Source organism: Typopeltis vanoorti, chromosome 1, assembly GCF_054136105.1.
Source record: "Typopeltis vanoorti isolate ZY-2024b chromosome 1, IOZ_Tvanoo_1.0, whole genome shotgun sequence".
Taxonomy (NCBI): domain Eukaryota; kingdom Metazoa; phylum Arthropoda; class Arachnida; order Uropygi; family Thelyphonidae; genus Typopeltis; species Typopeltis vanoorti.
Window position 1 is genome coordinate 31572453 of NC_143549.1, and position 21896 is coordinate 31594348.

The following is a 21896-nucleotide window of genomic DNA, read 5'->3' on the forward strand; positions in this document are numbered from 1 at the left end:
CTGAGGCATGATCTACCCTTCACAAAATCATGCTGTCCCCCATACAGTATCTCATTTTCATCAATCCATTCCTGTATTGTTCCCTTGACTACTTTCTCCAAGACCTTGACAACGACTCCTGATCGGTCGGTAATTTGCAACAGTAGTCTTGGATCCTATTTTATGCAGTGGAACTATTTTCCCCTCTTTCCACCCGTTTGGGACTAAACCAGACCAGAGACTCAGATTAAACAATAAGGTCAAGGGCATGAATAATTCTTTAGCCGCTTCACGTAAGACCCTTGCTGATATACCATCCAATCTATCCCACAGATGTATTCTCATTAAGGTTCTGTAATAGACCATTCACCTCCACTTAATTCACCCCAATTCCCATATAAACTAATGGTTCCTTCATTCCTTCAACATCACCACCTGGATGATATACTCTTGCAAAGTGCTCACTCAGTAATTCCACTATATCGACTGATTCAGTGACCTTCCTTAAAATCATTCTGCCGTGTACAGTTTTTCTTTTACTTGCAGCATATTGAAAGAACTGTTTAGGATTCTCTTTTGCTTGCATGGCTAATTTCCTTTCATAATCCGCTTTTGCTTTTCTTACCACACTCGTTACCCTTCTGGCCTGCACTTTATACCGGTCATGTGCCTGCAGATCACCTTTCTCCTTAAATTCCTTCCACAGTTGTTTCTTTTTTTGCAACTCAAGTTTAATGGCGTTATTCATCCATTTAACCCCTACTTGATTTACTATGGACTCTAGGTATACAGTCAGCCATAACCTCCTGCAAATGCTCCTTGACCACTTCCCATGCCCTATCAACATCCAGCCCTTGCAGTTTTACATGCCATGGAACTGAACCAAGCAATCTCCTAAGCTTGTCATACTTGCCAGCAAGGTAATTCCACATGTACCCTGTTCTTCATTGAAAATTTCACACATTTAGCCACCTCCCAGGTTAAGACCCTATGATCCCTCTCATCAACATGGTCATGTTCATTGCAATCAAATTCTGAGATGCTATTACTAGGTCGAGTACTCTTGAACCCCTAGTATTTTCCATTACATGCTGTCTCAGATAGTTATCCCTTGGTAACTGAGGGATAACTATGTAACTGAGGTAACTGAGGGATAGATTTGTGATTTGTTTTTTTTTTTTTTTTTTTGAACAGTTACCAAAGCTTTTTGCTTTGGTAACTGTTTGCCTTGGTTTAATCAGGTTGTGTCTCAGATGGTATGAAATTCTATCATGCTGTCCCATTCATGCTATTTTATTTTATTTAATGCTTAATATTAATTGCTTAATATTTTTTGACTGTTGAAAGCTACTTAGAAAAGAGACTGCATGAATTTTTATATACAGTATGTTAAAAAGGTAAGAGTATTATCGTAAACTTTTCACATTTAGATTTTGTTTTGCTTAAAGCTAGTTGGTGATGATTTTATTTTTTGTATGCGATATATCTTTTTAAATGCCAAAAACATCAGGTTCATTTTAAGAAAATTCTGCTATTAATCTCGGACACAAAGAAATTACTTTTTTAATAATAGTATATTCAAATAAATAATTGAATCAATATATGTGTGTGTATATAATGAGCCTCCATAGCTCAGTCAACTTAGACAAAGCCCTTTGGTTGGAGAGACCTGGGTTCAATTCCTGTCAGCGATGTGAGGAACCTTTATCTGGTCTCTTTTGATTAAAGGTGAGTTAACCGGTCTCATATGGTGATGAGACTGGTTCATGTCGCGACCCCTGTTAGCTTGTTTACAAGCCGTGAATTCTGCTACCAGCGATCTACAGTATAGCATAGTACAATACAGTCTTCTATAGTTTTATACAGTTTTATAGCGCAACTAGCATCTTCTTTATTAGAGACACAATGACTAAAATTCAGTGGCCCTTATGGGAACATGTAAAAAACAGTCATAATTTAAAATTATGAATTTTTTTACAAATCGTTTATGTTAGTACATTATTAGTTTTTGGTTTTATAATATGTATTGTCGGCTCTTGCGATATGCCCGTTATTGATGTTATTTTGTCAAAATGAAATGTGAGGCATTAAAAAAAATTATGTACTTACAGGAATTGGATAGTTGTGTTACTTTCAGAAATTTTATTGTGGTTTAAAATTATTAAGTGCTGTGTTTTGTAAAGACATTCTCGTAACACTAATGGAGACGGCACACCCCGGGCGGCACTTTGAATCTTTTTGAACTTTTGCAGTTAATTCTAAAATAAAGTCTTGGGAACTCAGTTCCAAATATTGTAATACTACTGCGAAATTTCCTCACAATTGCTGTAAGTATTGCTAGTTGTGAGAGGAGTTTTTATAAATAAAATTTAATTAAGAATGATCTACATTACTATGAAATAGACTTTGCCAATGTCATTGACGATTTTGCTAACAGAAAAAGCAAGAAAAATAACATTTTAGAATGTTGAAATTAAAGTTTTACTTCAAAAATAAACATACTGTTTTAATTTATTTCCCTATATGTCATTTTGACTTTTTGTAGTATTTTTGGTGTGTGTTGAGAGAGGCGGCAAAGTCTGCGCGGTTAGCTTAGTGGCTTTGTGCTTCGCAACCATATGCCTGGAGAAGGAGTGTACCAGATTCGATTCCCGTCGAAGACGTGAGGAACTTGATGATCTTCCTCAGGCATAGCCAAGTTAGCTGGTCTTGGGTGTAGGCAGTAGGGTTTTTCCACCAGTTTATCTGGCATTTTTCATCCTGCAAGCAGGCAAACTGGCCCCATGAACATACGCTTCTACAGCCAAAAATATCCCCCCCCCCCCCAGCAGCAGACTAGGCAACAGGTTGGTTGGAAGTGGTAATAACAAGTAGTCGCATCTAAGTAACACGCGGACCCTGCATAGGAAGCGGGAATAACGTGTAGTGAAAGAAGAAGATCGAGAGGGGCGGCAAATTCAGGGACTGCCCCGGGCGGCAACAGCTCTAGCTACGCCACTGTCCCAAGAGGTTGTAGAACATATTACATTCCAGGTTTTACAAAGCATAACGTGGAAATATATGAAAGATATTGTGACCTATATGATAAAGATCCATTTTCATCAGAAACAATTGATGCAGGAGAGGAACTTATAGCAGCACTGTCTGAAAAAAGAAGTCAACAATGGGCAGAGAAAATTAAAAGCTTAGATATGAAGCACAGTAGCAGGAAAGTCTGGCTCTTACTCAAAAAATTATCTGGTGACCCACAACAGCAGCAACCAAAGTTAATATAAATGTAAACCAAATTGCTATCTCTGAATGGTAAACCAAGTACCGAAGGAAAAATATCTAAAGATTATATTATAAAAATTAGGGATTCAGAAAATAATCTCTTCGAAGCACCACTAAAGAGGAACTAGAAAATGTTCTAAAGCCTTAAAACAAGGAAAAGCTACTGGTACAGATGATATCAGAAACAAAATACTAAGGAATCTGGGAGAAAAGGCAACAGAGTGGTTGTTAGAATTTTTCAACTTTTGTTGGAAATTTGCTAAAATACCCAGCATATTTAGGTAAACGAAAGTAATACTTATCCTGAAACCGGGTAAACCTGCTGAGGATCCAAAGAGCTACAGGCCTGTAGCTCTCCTGTGCACACTGAAGCTGTATGAGAAGTTAATCTTGAACAGACTAAGTTCAGAAATAGAGAAAGTGTTGATAAAAGAACAGATTTAGAAAGATCATGCACTGGACAAGTATTAAACTTAACACAGTTTATTGAGGATGGCTTTGAAAGGGGGGTCAGCAAGAGCTGTATTTATAGATTTGACAGCAGCACATGACACATTAAATCTTAGAAAGCTTATAGTCAAAATTTACAGCATGACAAACAGCTATCGGTTAGTGGAGATATTTAGGTCGCTGCTGTTCAGCAGGAGATTCTTTGTTGATTTTCAAGGAAAAAAGAGCAGATGGCGTATCCATTAAAATGGTCTCCCTCAGGGAAGTGTGCTATCTCCCATCCTCATCAATATATATATACTAATGACCAACCTATAAACCCAAGGTCAAGAAGCTTCTTATATGCAGATGACCCGACAATAGCTTATCAAGCAAAATCCTTTGATGAACATTGAGAAGCAGCTCACACAAGAACTAGAGACCCTTACAGTTTACTATAAGGAAAATCAACTGAAACCAAATCCCAGTAAAACCCAAATGTGTCTTTTCCATCTCAATAATTGGGAGGCGAGGAGAGAGTTCAATATAGAATGGAATGGTGGGAAACTGGTCAATTTTCCAAATCCAACTTACCTAGGTGTTACACTAGATAGTACCCTAAATTATAAGTGACACATAGAGAAGACAGCAGCTAAAACTCAAACACGTAATAATATTCTGTGCCAATTAACATCATTTCGGTGGGTTGCAAATCCACAAGTACTGCGCACCTGCTTTTTGACAGCTGAGTATGCTAGCCCTGTTTGGGAAAGATCATCTCATGTCAAAATTATTGATAATGTTCTTAATGAAACATGTCAGTATGTTACTGGCTGCCTTAAGCCTATAAAAAAAAATCTACTCTGTGCAGAAGGACTACACAGAGTAGATATGAGTTGAAACAACAACTAAATGATAAACGGCATCCTTTGTATGGACATGTTGCAGTACATAAGAGGCTAAGGTCAAGGAAAAGTTTTATTTACTCAGTGGAACCATTGGTTGATTCCATAAAAGCTACAAGGTCAACAATGTGGCAAGAAAAATCTCCAGAGGCTCTGAAGTGTGCCTACTCAAAACAAATTTCTTTCTTCTGGCTTAAATCTTGACTGGCAAAGATGGAAGACATTGAATAGACTTCGTTCCGGAATGGGCAGATCAAAGCAGAATATGGCCAGATGGGGCTACACAGACAATGACAGCTGCTCATGTGGTGAAACACAAAACATGGATCATCTTCTGCAATGCTGCTTAATAGACATTAATAATATATGTACCCGAGATTTAATGCAGTGTAATTGAAACAGCTTTAAAGTATATTAGTTGCTGGATGAGTGAAATTTGACATTTATGTTTTTTTGCTTAATATTTCATGCAAGTGGCATTTTTGTCTTTTAATGTCTATTTCTTTAAATGTATGTGCTTAATCATTTATATGTATGCTCTTACATTTTCTGTAGTTTGCACACAAAATAAATAAATACAGAGGTGGAGGGTTTTTTCTCCCAGTAACTCGGGTTTTTCATCCCTCAAAACAGGTAAACTGGTCCCATGAACACACATGGCTATATCATTAACCTGTAAATTAATAATTAATTCACTCTCACACACTTCGATTCAGTTTAGACTGTTTAATAATTAAAGCTATATGTTGAGCTCAACTAAATTAGATAATTAAACATCTAATGTAAAAAACATAGACCACAAAATGATATTGATCTATTACAAAACTGCATTTCAAGCAGAACTTCAAGTAGTTATCAAAATTGTTAATTCCAGCATACTCTATGGCAGGTGTCTAAAGCAAAGTCAGCCAACATCGCTTTGATCCTGAACATAAGGACTATATCCATTTAGTCATTATCCATGTAGTGGTGGCACTACAACCGCTCAAGTTTGGACACCTGCCATAGAATACACTGAAAGAAGGCCACTCTACTCCATCACAGATCAAACAACTTTTCCTTAAATCTGCTTCCACCTTAAGAAACTAGCCTATGTATTTCTCTGTACTTCAAATCAACAGCCAAGGATGTCCAATTTAGAGCATTAGAAGGTGCTGTTTAGGGTATTAGGCTTACTCTTCAGTTGACTTGCTTCAGCCTTGTTACTTAGTGTAGTGCCTGTGTTGGATCCTACTTCTTCTCAATCTATACTTTGGATCCGATATATATAGTTATTACGATGTTCTTAACTAGTTGATAGGTTGCAAGTTGATTTCTAATTCAAATATAAAGAAAATTTATATTTAAAGACTGCGCCACTTTATATCTGAATTAGTTCAAGAATTGAAGAAAAACCAACTCTCAACTACCTTTCCTTTATATGTTGTTATATATACTGGCCGAGAATATTTAACTTACTTAATTTACCCACTTTGGTTCGAATATTTCATGAATGGTGCAGTAAAAGAGATTCAGGCAAAATACAACTTTTGATTAACAAAAACAAATTTAATTTTAGAATCACAAATTTTACACTTAAGATCAAATCACTAATTAAGTTATTATAAACACTTCAGCCTTTCTGATAATACTGTCATACAAACTCAGACAATGGTAAATTTGTTATCTCTAATACAGTCTTCTCACAGTTCCTTAAGTTCCAAATGCAATAAAATCACAGTAACACCTCTTTACAAGCAAACACTTTTAAATTTACACTTCAGTTAATCTTTGCAATAGTTACTGTTAACATAAGGAAATTCTAGGATGAAACACACTCACGTCTCTGCATAGGAATATTAATGGTTGGAATGTTCTTACCGATAATCTTCTTTCTTCATCTACTTATACGCAAACACTTTATACAATAAACGGCACTCATTGAAATAAATCTTCTAAGCAATAACTGAATTAATCAACGGTTACAATGCACATAATCAAACGTTCTTGCATGAAGTACTACTGATCACTTATGAATTAAGGCAACACACAATAATTCCTTGACTTGAAGTTTTATATGCACAGTTGTCCATTCCTCCGGCATTCAATTAATTCTTTAGGCACTATAATTCTAAACACAGCTATCGTTAAACTTCAACTTTACAGCATCTACTATTCTATAGTTACTCCGTGCTTTGCTTCAAGGTTCCGTATGTCCTTAAAAGGTCGGCGCTGAAATTAAATCTCAACTCAAGTATCGCTAGTCTATTTAATAGTCTCAGCTGTTTTCCGTAGCTATAATTGTTATTCTACAACATATTAGCTAACCGCTTCTCGACTGCTGGACTTTTAATTAGCTGCTTGAGTGACTTGCCGACTCGCTATTATCATACTCTGATTCCCGAATACCAAATTAGAATATCCTCGGATTCCAGCCAAATGCCAATCCTCTCTCTCTATCTATATTTTCAGCGTTCCTCGCTTATATATCTGTTCTTCCCGCCTAAATTGTTCTCGTGCGCTCTTTACTCAAATCCTTCCAGTAAATTTTCAGCATTCTCCCTCACACACTGTTCCAAACTCGCACTCGCTCACTTACATACGTCTCCATGACAACAAAATGAAACATAATAGAATTGAGGTATTGCATAACGCTAAACTTCTACAAGTAGGAACAAATAAAGAATATTTACATTTCAATCAATGTGCAGTTAAAATATCAAATACAAATTCTTATAATATTAACATAGCAATAATTAAAATTAGCTTAATAATATTTTAATACAGAGTTTTTTCTTTATTAGTACACATTCTTGATTAAATAATTAAATATTAAATCAACTTATAGGTAGTTATATGAATATTAATTTATAAATAAGTGATTTACATTTAATAATATTTACAAATGTAGCCTTTGCCATGGTGGATTATGTTGGATTCTGAAGAGAGTATTAATAATTTAAATTTCTCTTCATTCAGAATCCAACACCTGCATGCACTTATCTTATTCTATTTTGTTCCCTGATGAAGGAAATTTGACTTTGTTGAAATATTGAAAGTAATAAATAAATATGTTTTAGTTAATATAAAGGGAGCACTCATGGAAGTTGTGCCTGTTTGCGCATGCAGTTAAGAAAGGGATGTGGGCTAGATTTTCCTCTCACAGAACTGTGAGTGGGTGGAACAGTTTATCTGTTGAAGTAGTTTAAGAGATGGTATGACAGCTGATGTGGGTGATATGGCCTCCTGTGATGAGAACTTGACCCCTTGGAGCTCTGAAGATGATGATGATGATGATAATTACATACATGGGTATGTATTTTGTGAAGGAAGGATGACATAATATTTGGTACTGGACTTTATTGAGCTGAAAATGTATAATTTGGGAAAATGTTGAGGATGAAGAATAAATATGTAAGGATGGAAAAAAATATATATATATATTTTGATCTTAAGTCGTCCTAAAACTAAACAATAATTTTAAATATCTTGGTTCATATTAATTAAATTAGGGAAACAAAACACACTTGTTAAAAAGATTATTTTACTGATTAATAATAAAATAATAACTTTACGTTTCGACCCCTGTATTGAGGTCATCTTCAGAAGGATACATTGAGAAGTATAAGAACAAGCTACATGCTGTTGCACTCTATATAAGTAAATTACATCTACGTTAACTAATCTTTTTTCTTAGCCTGCCCTCTAGTGGGAAAAAAAATAAAATAAAAACTACAATAAATTCTGCTAAAGTCCTCATGTACTAGGATTCTTCTGGAATTATACAGTTATATTACGATTATCTTCTGGATTTGTACAGGTTGCTATTGAATGTTCAAGGGAAAGAAAAAAAAAAAAAACACTTCACTAGGTCTTGTATTGAGATTTTTCTTTGCGGTTGCTATGAAGGTTGTAGATGGGTCCTCCACATTCTTGGAATTGTTAGACCATCATTTTTATTCAGATTCGGATCATGTTTGAGCATTTCACATGCTTCCTTGAATTTCCACTCAAACCAGGTTTTGGTGCGGTGTAGGGACTTGGTACCTTTCCAGTCAATTCTGTGGTATGTTTGGAGTGCGTGGTCAGAAAGGCCGGTTTTTCCAAAATGGAGGTATTTTATGTGATGTTTGTGTTCATCCTTTCTGATCGGGATGGTTCGTCCTGTTTCCCCTATGTACGGTATGTTACATGTGCAATCTATTTTGTAAACCCCTGGGTGGGCTAAGTGTGGTAGGGGATCCTTGGAAGAATTGAGTAGGTGTCTTAATTTTGTCGGGGGTTTGAAGATGGTTTTGATGTTGTATTTGTGTAGTGTTCTGTCTATTTTTTCTGAAATGCCTTTAACATATAGTATAGCAATAGCATTCTTGAAATCTTTTTTGTTATTAGTGGTATCTTTGTGGAGGATCTTGTGAATGGTTTTTATACTGTATCCATTTTTTATAAAGGTATGTTTGATGGTCTCATATTCATGGTTAAGAGCTTGTTCAGTTGAACAAATGGTTTGAGCTCTGTGTTTAAGGGTGCTTATAACCCCTAGTTTTTGTGTTGGGTGGTGATAGGAAGTTTTGTGTATGTACTGGCCTGTGTGTGTAGGTTTGCGGTTAACTGAAAACAACTCTCTTCCGTTCCTAGACACACTTGTCACACGTCTTCCTTCAGGCTATCTCTCCTTCTCAGTTTACCACAAACCTGCACACACAGGCCAGTACATACAAAACTTCCTATGAACACCCAACACAAAAACTAGGGGTTATAAGCACCGTTAAACACAGATCTCAAACCATTTGTTCAACTGAACAAGCTCTTAACCATGAATATGAGACCATCAAACATACCTTTATAAAAAATGGATACAGTATAAAAACCATTCACAAGATCCTCCACAAAGATACCACTAATAACAAAAAAGTTTCAAGAATGCTATTGCTATACCATATGTTAGAGGCATTTCAGAAAAAATAGAACACTACACAAATACAACATCAAAACCACCTTCAAACCCCCGACAAAATTAAGACACCTACTCAATTCTTCCAAGGATCCCCTGCCACACTTAGCCCACCCAGGGGTTTACAAAATAGATTGCACATGTAACATACCGTACATAGGGGAAACAGGACGAACCATCCCGATCAGAAAGGATGAACACAAATGTCACATAAAATATCTCCATTTTGGAAAAACCGGCCTTTCTGACCACGCACTCCAAACATACCACAGAATTGATTGGAAAGGTACCAAGTCCCTACACCGCACCAAAACCTGGTTTGAGTGGAAATTCAAGGAAGCGTGTGAAATGCTCAAACATGATCCGAATCTGAATAAAAATGATGGTCTAACAATTCCAAGAATGTGGAGGACCCATCTACAACCTTCATAGCAACCGCAAAGAAAAATCTCAATACAAGACCTAGTGAAGTGTTTTTTTTTTCCCATGAACATTCAATAGCAACCTGTACAAATCCAGAAGATAATCGTAATATAACTGTATAATTCCAGAAGAATCCTAGTACATGAGGACTATAGCAGAGTTTATTGTAGTTTTTATTTTATTTTTATTTAAATTTTTTTTTCCCCACTAGAGGGCAGGCTAAGAAAAAAGATTAGTTAACAACGTAGATGTAATTTACTTGTATAGAGTGCAACAGCATGTAGCTTGTTCTTATACTTCTCAATGTATCCTTCTGAAGATGACCTCAATACAGGGGTCAAAACGTAAAGTTATTATTTTATTATTAATCAGTAAAATAATCTTTTTAACACGTGTGTTTTGTTTCCCTAATTTAATTAATATGAATGCTGATCACCGTGTAACCTTAAAAGAAAGAGTTAAATATCTTGGTGTTTATAAGATTCCTTGCAACTGCGGTAAGCCATACTTTGGACAAACGGAGAAATCTATCGAACTCCGGTTAGAGGAACATCAAAGAGACATCACCTGCAACAGACCTCGAGCCAGTGTCTTGTCAAGTCGTGTTATTTTCAGCGAACTCAAATGATGAAAATTTGCCACATCAGATACTCTGGGATGAAACTGTCAACATACACCGATGTCGTGATGAGTTAGAGAGAAGAATTTTAGAGTCTAAGGAGATCAATCCCATCCATATTAATAACAACCTAAGCTACAGCCTGCCAGACTCTCACAGCTCTACCATTCAATATTGGTGCTCTCGAGACCTTATACGCACGCACGTGCATAATGATACAGTCAGAGTTCATTGTTCTATTTAAAGAAGTTACTTGGCCATGGTAGACCGTTCAGGTTGACACATGAAGATGATCTATCATTGAGAAAACTCTAAAAGGTATATCCTTTAGAATTTCACATCATCTCCTGTTTTGTTTGTGCTGTTGTTTTTATTTGTGTTGCAGTAGGACTTTATTGTATGTTACGTTTCATTAAACTGGGCTTACATTCAGCAGTTATTATAACAGTGCATTGCTTGTTTCTTGTCTTTCCTCCCCACATGAGGAAATTAATTTATTATTTCATTATTACTGAAATACATAAATGTATTTCAGTTTTAATGAGAGTATACTGAAATACATATACTGAATATATATATATATATATATATATATACACTGAATATTTTTTTCTTGCAGAATAGTGCATCCAGATTTAAGTAAAAAGGCACTATCAGAAGATTTTTGTTGTCTTCTGGACAGCATACGACACTGCGAACTTCTCATCATGCAAATGCTGAAGTTTGAAGTATCTACTGATTATTCTCAGCAGGTTAGTTATACAAATATTCTTATATATATAAATTGTATAAAATAAAGTTCTTATTTTTATGCTTTTTAAAAATAATGTTCGGGGTGTTTTCTCTTGCAAAACAGACAACTCCTCTGAAAACACACATACAGTTCAGGCAGCATATGGGAGTAAGATTAATTATTTCATATCCAAGCCTGAATTGGATTAAAGGAAGACCAAATTAATTGACTGTAGCCACATACCTTGTTATAGTGAGTATAAGTGGAAGATGTATTAGTTATCTCTGAAATGCCTGCTAGTATGGTCATGGTTAATATAATACTTAGATGAATGGAGTTTATACTGGTAAAATTTTTCTATTATGACCATGAAATTCCAGACCACAGAAACAGAGAATCTGCTGTATTCTGTTCTACTCTGCTGATTATGACATTTCTGCAAATATCTAATTATTTTCACTAAAGATTGCCACCACCAAACTACCTTGTGAATACTCGTTTATAAAAACAGGAAAAGAACTCAGCTGTCCCACGGTTAGCTAAAAATTAAAAGTGCATATGCAATAGTTTGTGTAAATTGTTACAGATTAGCTTTGTTGCATTCATTCATAATGATTGCCATGAACATATTTTTAGCACCATTAAAAAGCTTTATCTAATCGTTTCACAATGAAGCTTTTTAATTGTTATTAAAAATATGTTAATGGCATGTTTTATCATTATAAATGTAGCAAAGCTGATTTGCTGAGAATAGACAGCTATGCAACAATTAAGTTTATTATATTGCAGTTTAATTCCAAAACAGTATCTTCGCCCCACTGTTTGTCTTGTTTCACATATTTTGTTATGCAAGTTTCTTTAAAGAAACTTCAAGTGAACAGTCAGAGCACATCCAGTACTGTATCAAAACATAAAATATAAATCATAACAATAACACTTATTATTATTATTATACTGGCACCTCTATGGAGTATGAAGATTCATCGCGAGAGACCAAATCTATCCACACAATTTATCATACCTCTCCTTAAACCCATTAACAAAGCACTCACAACTGACTCTGGTAACCCATTCTATTCATTCACAACTCTCCAAGCAAATAATCAGAAGACTGCACTTGAGCACAGTAATCCAAATGTGGATATATATCAAGGCCTTACAAAGAGGAATAACAGTTTCCTTATCTCTACATGTTAATGTATTCTTCAATAGTCATTCTACAAGTAATCTTATGGGCTAGCTTAGCAATATGCCTTCTAAACTTTAACTCTCTGTCTACCACCACTCCTAAATCTCTAGCATCATCTATTTCTGAAGCTTGTAATCTACTTTTCCTAAAATGTGTAACTGTACATTTCTCCACATTAATCTGATACCCATTATATTTTGTCCATGCTGACAGCTTATTTAAATCTTCCTACAAGCTCTCCACATCGCCTTGATTAACTATTATGCCTACCTAATTTCACATCATCAGCAAACAACTGAATATTTCCTATCAGGTTATTTCCTATATCATTTATGTACAAATTAAACAAAAATGGTCCCAGCACTGAATCTTGTGGCATACAACTAGTCACTCGTTTTTGCCAATATTCATCATCATCATCAAATTCCTGCCATGTACCCTCAAGGGGTGTACAGGATATGATGGTACTACATGAAAAAAATTACATCATTACTAACTTCCTATCTACAATTTTCCTCCAAATCAGTCTGTTACTTGTCAAGGCTTCAACATTATCAGATCTTATATTTCTATCATCTAAGGCACTTTGTACCATATCAATCCACCTATATCTTGGTCTTCCTCTGGGTCGTTTTCCTGCCAACCTGGCAGAGAACACTTGTTTTGCTAATCTTTTTTGCCCATTCAGTTTAAGTGACCATACCACCTGAGATTAGCTCTGCTAACGCATTCTTGGATATTGACAATGTCAAGTTCTTTCCTAATATCATCGTTTTTAATATGATATTGCCATTGATGCCATCTGTTCACGCCTATAATCTTTCTCAGGACTCTCATATCTGTGGTCTCTAGTCTTTGGTCAAGTGTTTTACTTCTGACCCAGCTCTCAGATCATAAGTTAAAACTGGTTTGAACACTGTCTTGTATACAGCTAATTTAGTGTTCCGACTAATTTCTCTCTTATTCCATATGAATTTATTCAATTGACTTCCTACCATACCAGCTTTGCTGATTCTGCTGTCTATTTCTATATTTAATTTACCATCTTCAGTAAAAATTGTGCCTAAGTAGCTGAAATGTTTCACTTGTTCCACAGGTTCTCCATTCACAACGCAGTTGACATTTTCAACTATTCTGCCTATTTTCATTGTCTTTGTCATTTTATTGCTGACCTTCATGCCATATCTATTACAACAGCTATTCAATTTAGTCAGAGAATCTTGCAGACTTGTAGCAGATTTATTTAGAAGTATAACATCATCCGCATAAAGCAAAGAGCTGACATTAACATCTCCAATTTTGATATCATGTGTAATACCACTTTCCTTCATAATGTGATCCATATAGATAATGAATAACAGAGGGGATAATGTACATCCTTGTCTCACACCAGATTTAACATTAAAGAATCTTCCTGTACTTCCATCAATTCTAACTGCTGACTTACAACTCAAATAAACACTACGTATTGCTTGATATAATGCCCCATTGACACCATATAACTGCAGCGTATTGAATAGCTTCTCTCTTGGCACCTTGTCATATGACTTTTCCGAATCGACAAAACTTAAATACAGATCTCTGTTATATTCCCATGCTTTCTCGACTATTTGTCGTAAAGTGAAGACCTGATCCTGACAGCCTCTATTTGGCCTGAATCCAGCTTGTTCTTCACCAAGCTTTTCTTCCACAATTCTTCTCAACCGTTTCTCAAGTATACTTGCATAGATCTTGCCAGGAACACTCAGTAGGGAAATACCTCTATAATTCTCACATTCAGTTTTATTTCCCTTTTTATATATGGGTACTATGAGAGCTCTACTCCAATCATCAGGAATTCGTCCCTCTGTCCAGGCTTTCAGAACTATGCAGTGCAACCACTGTAAGACTCTTATACCACCATACTTCAGCATTTAAGGTCGAATATCATCTACTCCTGCTGTCTTTCCACATTTCAAGCCTTTGATGGCTTTTTCTACTTCAAGTATGGATATGTATTCCTGACTGCATGCCTGGTCAGTGTTTTTTACCACTGCGCTGTCATCACTGCTTGTTTCATTTAGCAGTTTTTCAAAGTAATTACTCCATACTTCAAGGATATCTTTTTTCTCCTGTTTTCATGTTACCTTTATCATCACTAACTCCTTTTACAGCACTCTGTCTTCCATTCCTAAGCTTCTTCAACAACCTTCAGAATATTTTGCCACCTTCTTGATATTTATTTTCTATATTCTTGCCAAAGTCCTCCCATGACTTTTGTTTAGCTAGTTTTACACAGTGTTTAGCATTTTTGCATTTGTCTCTGTATTCTCTAAGAGAACAAGCTGACTTATTTGACAGGAACTTTTGATATGCTTTCTTCTTTTCCTTCACTGCCTCTTTAACTTTCTGTGTCCAGCAGGGAGTTCTGATTTTTTTATCCTTCCAGACAACCTCACCACATGCCTCTCTAGGCAGAATCAATTAATGTTTTCTTCAGAGTTTGCCACTGAATCTCCAAGGTTTGATTCCTGTTCTCAAACTCTTTCATTTTTTCTTCAATAATCTTTGTGTATTTTAGTCTATAATTCACATCTGAGAGCTGCTCAACTTTTATTTGCTTTAAAACTTTATTACATGTTATTCTTTTCAATATGAAATTCAGTTTTATCCTGCTCAAGAGTAAATAGTGATCACTTCCAATTTCAAATCATCTGTACACTCTAGTGTCCTGCACCAGGGAGAAAACATCTCTATCAACAATAACATAGTCAATGAGACTTTTCTTATTCCTTGCCTCTTCTCTCCATGTGAATTTGTGCACATTTTTATGTTGGAACATGGTGGTGTTAGTAATAACCAGTCCATGTTCTGAGCAGAAATCCAACAGATATTTGCCATTATTATTAGTTTTGCTCTTTTTTCCAAATTTTCCCAAAATATTTTTGTATGTCTCGCAATCATTTCCTACTCTGCTATTTAGATCCCCAACAAGGACCAACTTTTCCTTTTTCATTGTGTCAGTTGAGGACCAACTTTTCCTTTTTCATTGTGTCAGTTGCTTTTTCTAAAGCCTCAAAAAATTCCTCCACTTCTACCTTAGTAGAGCCTTCTGTGGGACCATAGGCACAAATAAGTCTCATTGTCCAGTTCCACATTCTCATAATTTGCCCACATTACTCTACTTGAGACTGACTGCCATTCAAGAAGATTAGCCTCGTATTTTGTGTTGAATACTATGGCTACTCCTTCTTTTCCTTGCTTGTCATTGCCTGAATATAACATATTGTATTTATTGCTCAGAAAGATCTCACCAGTTTTTGTCTTTTTTGTTTCAGTCACTCCTATTATGTCGATCTGGTACTTATCTAATTCATCAGCTAGCTCCATTTCTTTGCCATTCAGGCTTCTTATGTTGATAGTACCGATTTTTAACTCTGGTGATGTTGAGTTGGGGTTCTTCCTCTCTATATACAACTTTTCGATATCTGTCCAACAGCCACCCTCTTATCCACTTAACCAGTATCACGTCCATCTCCACTTGTTCTAATTTGCATAACAGAGTTCCATGTGGTATTCTGTCAAGTGCCTTTGCAAAATCATCGTGATGTCATTTCCTATATCCAACTCTATTGTAAAAAGTTAGTAAATTATTAAGGCATGACAGCCTCTTCACAAAGCCATGTTGACCCTCATACAGTATCATATTTTTATCTACCTATTCTCGAAATCTCTTTTTGACTAATTTTTCTAGTACTTTTACCACCATACCTGAGATACTGATTGGTTTATAATTTGCTACTTCAGTTTTAGAACCTCCCTTATGCAAGGGAATTATTTTGCCCTCTTTCCACTCCCAAACTCTATCAGAGTTAAGACTTAAATTAAAAGAGCCTAATCAGAAATTACCAGTTCCCTTGCATATTCTTATACAACCGTAACTAATATCCCATCTAATCCCACAGCTGTGTTTTCATTGAGATCTTGCAATATCCTAAGAAGCTCCAATTCATCCACCTCTGTTCCCACATCTGTGTCTGTCACATATGTTAAAGCAATAACCTCACTAGGATGATGTACCCTTGCAAAGTGGTCACTCAGGAACTCAGCTATTTTATCTGCTTCTGTCTCTTCATGACCATCATTACTCATTAAGGTTAATTTTCCATAGTCATTCTTCCTTCTTACTTGCCACATAACAAAAGATCTCTTTGGGATTTCCTTTGGCCTTCTCAACTAGATTCTTCTCATAATCTGATTTTGCCATGTTCCCTGTTGGTAATCTTTCTTGCTTGAGTCTTGTGCTGTTCTTGAGTTTGCTGGTCAGTTTCTCTTTATATACCATCCACAGCATTTTCTTCTTCTGCAGCTCGTGATTAATGATATTCCTCATCCATCTAATTCCTATCTGATTAAACCTCCTTACCTTAGGTATACAATTTAATATCATATCCTCTAGATCGGTTTCTCAATTGCTGGGTGGCAGCCCGGTACCAAGTCCTGGCATCAATTATGCTGGGCTGTGAGAAGTTCTGGAATTTGTTATTTTAGTTTTCTAAGCATTTTTTCATGAATAAATATTTTATAGTGGAAATATTCTGAGGAGAATAATATTCGTGAATGCGTCGAAAAGCTCAGACCCAGAATGCCTAAAAAACATCTGTGTAGCAAATGTCATTGACCGAGCTGTGTATTTTTAAATGTGGAAGTATTCACGAATTATCATTAATTTTCACACATCAAAATATGTCAACATTTGGGAAAAGGAATACCACTGTTTATGACCAGTTGTAAAAATTGCCTGCAAGCTGATTACAACAATGGGCGGCGTATCCTCTGTTCTCAAAACTGAATGAAATAACATCTGTGTTGCAAATGTTAGTGACCAATCAGCAAGGAAGTGTAAAGAAAATTTTTCCACTGAAATTGAAGATCAAGGTAATCTGTATCCAGTTGTCAAATCTAGTAATACTGAATACTTTCTTTGCAAGTTCATATTGCTGTGTGTAAGTGCTTGTTTCGAAACCAGAGTGCTATGATTTTTTAAAAGTAATAGACATACAGATTTAAATTTTAATATGAATATGAATAAGAGACAAGGGACTTTGTTTAATTTTGGTGTTAAGAAATCTCATATTGAAGGTGTTTTGTGACGCAACAAATAGTGATTCATCCACCTCAAGCCTACAGAGTACTTCAGGATGTACAAAAGGAGGGGAAAACTACCAGCACACAGGAGAAAAAGTCTGCATTCACTCATAAGTACTTATAATATTATAAATTTTTGGTGATCAGAATGGGATATATCAGTGAAAATCAGCACAAATTAATTTAATGATGTTGGACTGAGGAAATTACAGTATGCTAAGATTTCGTTAGTCCAGTAATTGATAACTAATTTAAATGTGATTTTATATTTGTCAACATGCCACACCATATACATTAGTGTACTAATACTCTTTATGATTATTCCATAATTAATTATTAATACTTATGTTAGTTTAATGTATGGACTTTAAAAAAAAATTGGAAAGGTATTTACGAGTAAATTTTTTGGGACTGGGCCCTCATCTTATAAAAAAAAGAATTTACTGGGCCGCATTCTCATAAAGGTTGAGAACCACGGCTCTAGGTGACACTTAACTGCATCCCAATCCTGCAGTGTTTTGTGCTGTGGCACAGATTTAAGCTTATCATAATCACATGCCCTGTAGTTCCACATATACCCCTTCTTGACAGAATATTCCTCATGTACAATCTCCCAAGTCAAGACTGCTTGGTCACTTTCACCAATTGGATTCACCTTGGTTATGGATATCTCTTCTGATCATATGACCAATACTCTCCCACCTCTAGCCCCCCTCCATCACATGCTGGCTTAAGTAATTATCTCTTAGTAGATGTATAAATTCTATTTCCTTCCTGCCATGTGATTTTTCTTCCTTTGAGTCTGTATCTCCATAATTGAAGTCCCCCATAATAATCACTTGACCTGTACTCATTGTACTAATTTGGTGATGCATGTCTTCCAGATCATCTGCAGAATTCCTTGGCCTATAGCAACAACCAACTGTATATTTTGTCTTACTGGTCTTAATCTCAAACCAGGTTGCTTCAAATGAACAGCCACCATCCTGCCTATCTCTTATTCTTTTTGGCTACAATTCATCTGTCCTCTCTATCTTCCCTAAAAATACTAAACCCTACACATTCTGTCCCTGTAACTACATCATCTGCGGTTAGTCAAATCTCGCTAATGCCTATAACTTCTGCTGAGATTGCACTAACCAAAGCCAAAATATCCTCCTCCTTGTTCTTGTTTCAATTCCTAAACATTTTTTAAGGGCACCTTTATGAACATCATGAACTTCATTCCTTGCTTTATTAAATTTGACATAGAACAGTGGCATATGCTGTCGTTTTGATTATTTAAGCAATCATTTTACCAGGTGTTTCTGAAACACTTGGGAAAATTGATCACTCAGGAAACAAAAATAATTTCCCAGTTATTTCTAAAGTAATATTACACCTCAGGAAATCAGCAGTTCTGGGATAATCAGTGAATGTTATTTTACATTATTGTTAAATTAAAATACAACCAGCAGAAAATTTTAAATATCTTGTTAGTTTTATTTAACTTCCTAATTAAACAGCAGTTAAACTAACCTAAAAAGAAAGTAAATAATTGCATTTTTTGTATAATAGCTTTCTCACAAGTCAACTAAATAAACATGGCAGTTTCTTGACAATATTGTATTTATGATTAGAAATGGCAACAAACTGTAAGCAGAAACTTTAACAACTCTCTTCAGTGTTTAAAATTCCATGGATGGAAAACTTGAACTTATCATCATTATCAAATTCCTGACATGTGCCCTTGGGGTGGGGGGGGGGGACTTTCTCACAAGTCAACTAAATAAACATGGCAGTTTCTTGACAATATTGTATTTATGATTAGAAATGGCAACAAACTGTAAGCAGAAACTTTAACAACTCTCTTCAGTGTTTAAAATTCCATGGATGGAAAACTTGAACTTATCATCATTATCAAATTCCTGACATGTGCCCTTGGAGTGGGCGGGGGCTGAATATCATGATGGTACTACATGAAAAGTTACATCATTACTAACTTCCAAATGACAATTTTCCTCCAAATTAATCTGCTATCTGTTAAGACTCCAATATTATCAGATTTTATATGTCTGTCTTCTAAGATACTTTTTACTGTATCGATCTAGCTAGATCTTGGTCTTCCTCTTTGTCTTTTTTCTGCCATCCTAGCAAATAACAACACCTATTTTGCTAATCTTCCTCTCCCATTCAGTTTAAGTGAGTCACATTCCTGAATGCTAACAACGTCAAGTTCTTTCCTAATATTCTCATTTTTAAATATGATATTGCCATTAATGCCATCTGTTCACTCCACTAATCTTTTTTCAGAACTCTCATATCGGTGATCTCCAGCCTTTGATCAAGTGTTTTATTTCTAATCAAGCTCTCAGATCTATAAGTCAAAATTGGTTTGAACTAATTTGCCTAATTTTGACTAACATGACTGATTTCTCTCTTCCATATAAATTTATTTAGTAGACTTCCTACCATACCAACTTTTCTAATTCTGTTGTCTATTTCCATATTTAATTTGCCATCTTTGCCAAAATTGTGCCTAAATAGCTAAAGTTCTTTACTTGTTCTGTGGGTTCTCCATTCAGGATGCAGTTTATATTTTCATATATTTTCAGTGTTTCAAATTTAGTCAAGGAATCTTGTAGACTTCTACTGGATTCATTTAGAAGTATAACATTATGTACATAAAATAGAGCTGAGATTAATATCTCCAGACATCTGACATTTTCTTTCATAATGTAATCCATATAGATGAAAAATAAAAGAGGAGATAATGTACGTCCTTGACCCACACCTGATTGAAGATCAAACCATCTTCTTGTACCTCCTTCATTTCTAACTACTCACAACTCATATAAAGACTGTGTTGCTTGATATAAAGTCCCACTTACTCCACATAACTGTAGCATTTTGAATAGTTTTACTCTTGCACTTTGTCATATGCCTTTTCCAGATCTACAAAAAATACAGATCCTTGTGATATTCCAATGATTTCTCAGCTACTTGACTTAAAGTGAAAATCTGATATTGACAACTTCTGTTTTGCCTGAATCCAGCTTGTTCTTCTCCAATCTTCCCTTCCACAATCTTTCTTAACCATTCTTACTAGGCACACTCAGTAGGGACAATATTCTTTGGATTTTGTCAAAGCTTGGCTGAACTAATCAGACAATATTTTAATTTTTAATATTTTTAAAGTTTAATTTAAACTTAATAAAATTAAATCTTAAGTTTTAATTTTATTAATATTATATTAAAATGTATATTACAGGTACACCAACGATCTTCCAGTAACAGATGGTCCAGCACCTCCATTAATCTGGGCAAAAATTGCAGTACACTTAAAATTTCCATGAATACTCATCTAAGTTCACTAGGCTGCCATAGATATGTGGTGCATACCACACAAAACGCCAATTTGCTTAATTATTTTCATCTGCAGTTAGTGGTAATCCCTTAATTTTGATTGATCTTAGCTTATTTTGCTTATATTCATCCCTAGATAGAACTTCTAAGCAAGGTGATGGTATCAAGCATAAATCCTTATCAATACAAGTAAGATCATCATCTTTTTCCCTTCACGTATTAGGCCTACAGTTACTGAGCTATCTTTAGCCCTTCTAAGCTGTATCTGTCCCGAGGATATGTTGGCTAGCCCTGTGCCTCCCGGTGTGTCCTATGTCTCTAGCTGCGTGTGTTCACAAGGCCAGTTTACGGGAGGAAAAACCCCAAATAAACCAGGGAGAAAAATCCTGCAGTCCACACCCAAGACCAGCTAACGTGGCTATGTCTGAAAAAGATCCTTCAGCTCCTCATGTCAGTGACAGGAATCAAACCTAGGATACTCATTTCCCAGGCACATGGTTGCGAAGCGCATAGCCACTTGGCTAACCGCACAGACCAAGCTTACAAGTAAGATAGACATGTCAAAACAACTTGATGGTGGTGTTTGGTTACATAAGATATTGGTTCATCAACTGTTTGTGATATAAAGAAGCAAGAGGACACAATTCTGAAATTGATTGCAGAGTGATTCCAAGAAAAAAATGAAGTTAAGAAAAATTTCAACAACATTGGAGTGTAGGAAAAACGTTGTGTGTCTGTTGAAATATGTTCCCCACAAAGTGATTACCAAGGTACTGTAAGCCCACAGATGTGAGACCTTTGACATTTCTGCACATGTCAAAAGAAGGAGAATCCATTCCAATAATAGGTTAATCAATCCATTTTGTGGGATGAGTTGTTTATCATTACATGTTGGAAAATTAACTTTTCTTGTATGAACATTGTAGTTTTTAAAGTGGTAA

The 21896-nt window shown here is 35.5% G+C and overlaps 1 protein-coding gene across 1 annotated transcript in view; it reads left to right on the forward strand.

The window, feature by feature from the left end:
• The window catches only part of koko (cyclin Q), a 103983-nt gene that overhangs the window by 61459 nt on the left and 20628 nt on the right, over positions 1-21896 (forward strand). The window contains exon 4 of the mRNA XM_090415480.1: positions 11181-11313. Coding sequence (XP_090271606.1) covers positions 11181-11313 — 133 coding nt within the window. The remainder of the gene's footprint in view (positions 1-11180; positions 11314-21896) is intronic.